The sequence below is a fragment of the Penaeus japonicus genome, unplaced genomic scaffold (genome assembly GCF_977035675.1).
Source record: "Penaeus japonicus unplaced genomic scaffold, GWHDUDI00000001_assembly GWHDUDI00000003, whole genome shotgun sequence".
In the NCBI taxonomy this organism is placed as follows: Eukaryota; Metazoa; Arthropoda; class Malacostraca; order Decapoda; family Penaeidae; genus Penaeus; species Penaeus japonicus.
This window is the reverse complement of record NW_028234405.1, coordinates 16,831,610-16,839,109: the sequence shown is the minus strand read 5'-3', so window position 1 is coordinate 16,839,109 and position 7,500 is coordinate 16,831,610. Positions and strand designations below refer to the sequence as shown.

At 35.6% G+C, this 7,500-nt stretch overlaps 2 protein-coding genes across 2 annotated transcripts in view; one reads left to right on the top strand and one right to left on the bottom strand.

The window, feature by feature from the left end:
- Positions 1-2,125, top strand: part of LOC122263406 (innexin inx1) — an 11,017-nt gene extending 8,892 nt beyond the window's left edge. The window contains exons 5-7 of the mRNA XM_043031816.2: positions 1-150; positions 418-599; positions 718-2,125. The exon at positions 1-150 is cut by the window's left edge and continues 12 nt beyond it. Coding sequence (XP_042887750.1) covers positions 1-150; positions 418-599; positions 718-859 — 474 coding nt within the window. The 3' untranslated portion in view covers positions 860-2,125. The remainder of the gene's footprint in view (positions 151-417; positions 600-717) is intronic.
- Positions 2,126-3,293: 1,168 nt separating this feature from the next.
- LOC122263408 (NIF3-like protein 1) overlaps positions 3,294-7,500 on the bottom strand; it is a 23,168-nt gene continuing 18,961 nt past the window's right edge. The window contains exons 7-9 of the mRNA XM_086556670.1: positions 6,684-6,792; positions 4,758-4,896; positions 3,294-4,074 (exon numbers count right to left, since the gene is read on the bottom strand). Coding sequence (XP_086412796.1) covers positions 3,806-4,074; positions 4,758-4,896; positions 6,684-6,792 — 517 coding nt within the window. The 3' untranslated portion in view covers positions 3,294-3,805. The remainder of the gene's footprint in view (positions 4,075-4,757; positions 4,897-6,683; positions 6,793-7,500) is intronic.

Sequence of the window (7,500 nt, the reverse complement as noted above, 5' to 3'; positions counted from 1 at the left end):
ACTGAAATGGACCAGGAGGAGCGTGTGGACCCCATGATTTATGTCTTCCCCCGAATGACCAAGTGTCACTTCCACAAATTTGGTCCCTCAGGAACTCTGGAGCGGCATGATGCATTCTGCCTTCTGCCTCTCAACATTCTGAATGAGAAGGTTTGTTTTGTGAAGATCAGTTCTACCAGTTAATTGAGTTCTTCTATGGATGAATATGATTAGACATTGAATCTTCAAAGGAAATTGTGAAATGTGTTCTTCCTTTGATTGTTCTGTAAGGATAAATATACATTTTAGAAAGTCATTACCAACCATAGATACCCATTTTAAAAATGCAAACCGAACTATTACCACACTCTATAGAGTTTCATCACACATTTGTATCTGACACATATAGAGGTTTTCTAATGTATCTTGTTCTTGTAGGTGTTCATCATAATCTGGTTCTGGTTTGTGATCCTGGCTTGCCTGCTGGGAGCCCTCATCCTGTACCGTGTTGCCCTCTTCACACTCCCTGGCCTCCGTCCTAGGGCCATGCACAAGCACAACAAGTCTGTTTCCCTAGAGACTGTACAAGCTATCACAAATAAGACTTCCATTGGAGACTGGTAAGTATTTGTTTATTGCATTTTTTAATCTGAGAAACTTGTATATGAGGACAATTTTTCAGTTACTGTACTTTTATGTTACTCAAAACTAAAATTGTTTGTTTCCCATCTTCCCCAGGTGGATCCTGTATGTATTATCAACGAATATTGACCCCCTTATCTACCGTGACATCATGACTACCTTGGCCAAAGAGATTGAGACTGCAAACAGCAACAATCCTTACAACAGCGCAGGGTTATACTCGTCATCATCTGTATGAATGTTAGAGGACATGGATTGAGGGCTGTCACTCAGCTGAAGGTGTAATAAAGACTTTTTATAAAGTAAAGGACAAAACAACTGGGGCCTTTGAACTGTTTTCTGCCCACACTTATTTTCTTCCATTGGGCGAGTGATGGCTAAATTATTTCAAGTACTTTTGTTTTGGTGCTATGTATGGTGTGCTTGGGAACAGTTACTGGTATGTGTCATTTCATTTACTGATCCTTGCTTTTGATGAACTTATCAGTTTTTAGAACTTGCACAGAGAGGGACGTGAAACCCATGGAAATATTTTTATTTATTTTTTAAAATCTATGCAATGCACCGATCCTTCAGCTGATCCATGATGTGACATTAATGTTCTCATGTTTCAGTTTTTCTAAGATTTAGTTCTCCTTACAATAGAGGTGGACTAGCCATGTTGCATGAGGGTGACAGCCACCAGTTCCTGTCTTGAATTGAATATATCTAGATTGTTTTTCCTCTATCAATGGACTAAAATCTGTTAGTACTTTTGTGTTGTTGAAATACGAAATAAGCCTTGATCTTTGATGTTGATGTATATGTGCTTTTACGTCTAAAAGGTCTTCAAATATTTATTTATTCTTTATGTGTCAAGGTAATGCACTATTATATTCATTCAGCATTGATCTGCATTTTTGCTGGATAGCCTCTTTTCAATTACTAAAAATAAATGTAAATAGATGTTGGCATTTTAATGTTATCTATCAAGACTGACAGTGTATGATTTACTGAATGACAACTTTGCTGGTCAAAGATACTTCTTAAAGTGCCATTATCTAAATTGACGCGAGAGCATTTAGTTACTAAATAACAACGCAAACAACTTGATTATGTTGTGTAATGGCAAACCATGTACTGTAACAATCATGCTCTCTAAGGAAGCAGCTGTTCTTTTATGGATTGAAAACTTATAAATCTTGACTTGGCAGGAAAGATTGTATTTCCTATACTCTAGACTGAAGAAAGGAGTTTTATTTGTGAAAGGCTTTATTTGAATCTTATTTCCCCTCCCCAGTTGATAGATATATCACAATAAGTTGTCCAAAAAGTGCCAAGTGAGAATCGGGTCTATCTGCTCACGTGACTGATTGTTGGATGAACCAGATCAGGTCGTTTGGAATGTGCAGTTAGAGGACTTCTGTTTGTGATTTCACTGTATAATACAGTCCTAAGGTTAAGATATATTTTGTATTATGTAAGGTTCATGTATTTTGTAGCTACATTAAAGAGATTTTTATAATTAACTATGTTATTTACCTTATTTTAAAACCAAGGTAGTGCACCAATGATTATTTTCTTTAGAAGAAAAAATTACCAATGCTGTCTTATTGCTGTCATTTATAATGACTACACAGTAATTTATTAGGCAAATTTGATACTAGCAGCAGCAGTAAAGAAATATATTAAAATGGTACTTTCATCTAGATTGCAGTTCTGTAAGCATTGATGGAAAATCAATTACTTCAATTTCAATGCTGATATATATTTATCTTTATGCTTACACAGAAAAATATTGAGAGAATACTAGATAAAATGCAATACATAAGGTTACATTTGAAGTAGTTTATTTCATCTTGATTGCCTTTTGTCATCTGTCCCAGATTATCAGTCACTGATTTACTTTATAGTCCATAGAATCAGAGTCAAATGGGCCAGTAGGAATTTATTTGGTGTATGGTCATTTGAGCCTTGTGAATTTAGATAATCTTTTCAGAATCCAATGACCATGAATTGTCACCAGGATGCATTCATCTGAAACATATGCCCTTTATTTAATACATGAATTAAGTTGTCCTCTGGAACTTTGGTGATCTTGCTTTGAAAGCTATTTTATATATATTTTATACACATATTTCTATTACACTATAGTTACTGATTGCTTTTTGTGTGACTAAGTAACAGGCCATGAAAGATTAATGTAATTTCTGTTTTATTCATAACAATATAGATCCTTGTGCCACTTCCAATAAGTCTGGTAAAAATGGGAGGATATATCTATTTATTCTAAAAAGATATGGTTCCAATAATATACCCATCTCCGTAAATCCAAGACTTGAAGTTTGGAAGAAGAGTGAGCACATGCATATTCACCAGATGCACTCAAAATATTCCATAAGCTATTGCATGAACATGTGAAATTAAAGTCATACATGATGTAATGTGTGCATAATCATCTTTTATTGAACAACTATTTGCTTTAAGGAAAAATTATTTTAAATGATGGCTTAGATTTTCTTTTAAGGTGGACAATTTTCTCATAACCAGTTTCTTTAATGTTGGATGTATTCGCAACATGAGTTTTTACATTTATGTTATTTAGGAGTCATAAGAACTGGAAATAGCTGCTGTTTTTGTTTTCTATAAAAAAAAAAGTTTCAGGTATAGATAGTCGCCTGAATAAGAAAAAGTTTTAGTTGAAATGCATTTTTAATAGTCATACCATAATATTCAAAGAAGGAAGGTTTTGAGAAGATAATTCTATTACACAAATACTTCAACCCACAATATATATGGCTGGTACATGCACCATTTCTGAGTACTATAAGAAAATACCAAATGATGGCTTCTAGTCAGTACAGAACAGCTGCTGATTTAATTCTCAGAAATATTTGAAGAAATTAAATTAACAAACAGAAGGTAAATGGATTCCTAGCTTCAAATATTCTCCCTTATTGTAGCCCATCCAACACAAGGAAATATGTCCACACAAATATGCTAGATTCCCCAAAAACAAAAACCCAAGCTGAAAATCATATAAAAACTCCACCTGTTTGAGCTATTGTATTGTGGCCTGCTATAGCCATAAGAGCACTGTGTTTTAATGATCAATGATCATTCATCAAGCTTTGACATTAAACATGTTTCCTTTGGATAACGTTAAATCTTCAACTCGTGCATTTTCTTTTTGTTATGATAGATCTTAAACAACTTCAAGAGGATCCCTATCCTTTTCTGACACGATTACGGTTATATTCTGTTCAAACAAGGATTGGAGACGTGGTTGAAGAGTCTTGAGATATCCACGCTCACAGTTTGAATGGTCAGTGAGCACCACGGAAGGCCTCTGGTGAGTGGCATCAAGAACCTCGTGGTGAGACATCTCCCCAGTCAGCCACAGGTCAGCTTTGGTGCCACGTAACACGGATGACCCTGAACCAGCACACACTGCAACACTCTGAATCACTGAATCTGTTCAACAATGGAAAAAATAATTACTGATCTGCAGCGAAAAAAAGTTAAAAAAAAATAATTATGCATCATTTATTCGACTCATCTTGTGATGCACAGTTACTACTGTTTGAGAATTTGCTGTGAATTATTGCCATGTAGAACAAGTCTGTTCATTAATGTGGATCCTCAAAAACTAAATACTTTACAACAAATTATACATGAAATTTTTTGCCTCTGATATCCACGCTCGTCTTTTTTCCTTCAGAAAAAGCTGTTCTAGACATAATGACTCCCATTTTTTTCTGTGAAATTATACCGACATAAACAATGCAGTCATATATAGTGTGATTTGATTATAATTAAGTAGAAGTTATTTTCAATATGTTCATATCCATTATTTTCCCTAAAAGCAGTAGATTACGGTGACTGTTTCATAGGTCTCAAAATTTCTAAGGGAGCTGATCCCTTTAACCCGCCGGGCTGTTTCGTCTTTTATGGCATCAATGCCGGGGCTCTCGAACGCATAGGCCTAAATCAATTATATCATCGGCGGCATATGACGGCACCCACGCTATCATATTACATAATCGCCGTCTGTGGCCGGCGGCCGGCGGTATTGGGTTAAAGTAAAAGTGGAATAAAAAAAAAAAAAAAAAAAAAAAAAAAAAAAAATCAAAAGGCGAAGAAAAAGAAATACTAACTCTGCGTTGCTCCATGAGCAAGAGCCAATCTGACATGCGGAAGGCCCAGGTGCGTTTTTATCCTGCTGATAGCTTCTGAGATGGTCATTGGTCTCAACAACTCACATTTTCTTCCCATTCCATGACCAACAATTGGGACCTGAAATAACAAACATGTCATAATTATATTAATTATTTTCACCAAGATTACCAATAATTATTATCAGTATAAATCCTTCTGAGACGGGCCACATCTGAAGATGTTTGGCCAGGGGTGGGCATCTTAACCCATTGTGGATTCACGTCATGACTTGTATAACGCAGGAGCTTTGGCCTGATGATGGGCATCATGATGTGCATGACATTTGGAGATTTTGGATCACTGTTATTTTATTGTGCTATGAGCAATAATTGAGTGATGATGACAATTGCAGTCATAATTACTATAATTACCGTAATATTATGCAAAATGGGTTTCACATAACATCCAAAACTTAGAAGGCAGCACTTTCTTTAAGCTCCAGCAGGAAAGAGAGCCTTGAATGGCACCCATTCACAATCTCTATCTACATAGAGCAATATCTTCATGGGGTGATGGTACACAGCAAGCTGCTGACCTCTTGCTCCAAAGTACCACCAATGAAGGAGGTGTAGGAAGAACAGGATGAGGAAGGTGACTCAAACCATGCCCAGTGCCTACACTGTGCCCCTGTGCCAGTAGAGATGCCTTTTACTGTGGCACTTGCAGACATAAGTACAGGTTTCCACCCTCTTCCCTACCTCTTCATGTTATCTTCATGGTTCTATGTTTTGTATTCGTTCACAACAGTACATGAATATGATAAGACACATACAAGTTTTTCAATACAACAAAACACACAAAAAATAAAACACAAAACTGGCTCTAGCTTTATAATGAATGACTGAAAAAGAGTGGGAAAAGTCAAATTATGTTGTCTGAAGCAGCCTCGCTCTGAAATAGAGCCCATCCTGGAGATTGGATACGTGAATCTATCCCTCTCCACAATGGGGTAAGATGTTGCATTTTCTTTCATTTTCTAGACTTATGGTATACTATATGAATGTATGTATGATCTAATAGCAAAGTGATACTAATATACATTTGGTATGATGCACTAGTTAGACAACTAAAGGAATAAATTGCTTGTATTTTGAACAAAGAAATGCAGTGCAAAAGTGATCCGACCCCATGAAAAAGTCCATTGCAGAAGGTTAACCCATAGTGGACAGCTGTCAACAAGGTACTGATGGTTGAGTTTTGGTCCTGACAATGATTGTCAAGGCATGGTTGACGATAGTCCGCAAGGGTAGTTTGATGGTAGGGGAGAGTAGCACACTGTTTCTTAATTAATGGTTATTTTTTGTATTTGTTTACTTTCATAAGCAAATAGTGAAAAAATAATATGGGGTTTTGATGTCCCATAAAACAATAACACTGATATTGATGTCAGTCATATCCACAGGTCAAGTAAGCAAATCTGTTCCCCCACCTAACAGGTTAATTATCATTTTTTTAGATGATCAAATGTCACTGTAACACAGATCACAATACTTAAACCACTGAGAATAGGCATCATGACATCCATGATGGCGTTCAATAGGTCTAAAAAACAGGTGTCAATGCGTACATGACGCGGCATCGGGATCTGCTCACAGTTGAAGCACACAGTCATTCAGCATTATGGCTATAAATGTGCTAGCTCCAGTGCTACAGGGTCCAAAGTCAGCCTAAACCGTAGACTGCTCATCCTAACTGACAGTTAGGTCATTAGGCAATGGGTCAATAAGAAAATTCAAAATTAAATCAACAACTAAATGGCCAAATGAAATTCAAAAAATGTAAAATAAAGACAACAAAATAAGGAATTCATTCTAAAACATTTAAGTCCTAAATATATAATAAAGCTTAAAGTAACAAGATCTTACTTTCTCCAGTTTTGAGATAGTCAGCAGTTGAGTGGTGGCTAAATCGAGGCTTATGATGGATGGTAAAGTACTCTCATTGCACAGAATTTCAACAGATTTGCCATTGGTCCTGAAAAAGCATAAAGGATTAATAATTAATAAAAGCAAAAAGAAGAAAGATAAAAAAGATAAAAGGTAATGGGTAAAGATAAAGAATGAACAAATTTGGAAATAAAGAAACAGAAACGAAGACAAAGAAAATGGTGGTGAATGGAATATCAACACACAATATATATCAACATCTATATTTATGGTTAAATCTGTGTTTATCACATTGCGTTCTTGGTGGAAAGCTTTAAAAGAAAAAGGTATCTTATGGATGGGATCCTAGATTATATATCTATAGATATGTAACTGTTTTCTAGATTTATCCCACTGTTAGTAAATGAGAGGGAAATAAATATAATACTACTTGTCTAAACAGGTTTGGATGTTCTGATATTTCTTTTATTAGTGTCTGATGAACATAAAGTGTTAATCTGTTTGAACTTTAAGTACTGAAAAACCTTACATTCCAGAGGTGTTATCTGGAGGCAGAGCATAGACACTGTTGGGTGTATGACAATGAAAATGTGATACAGCTCAAACAAAACCAGCTGTCACAGAGAGACCCGTGTCTTTGTGGTGTCCCATAGAAAAAATAGTCTTTACAATTATTTGTTTCTTCCTATAATAAAAACACTTTTAAGTTCATTGGACGTTCAAGGCCTATGACAGTTTATATCAAATAGTATATGTGATTTTATCTAATGCCTGAGAATATATCATCCCCATGATA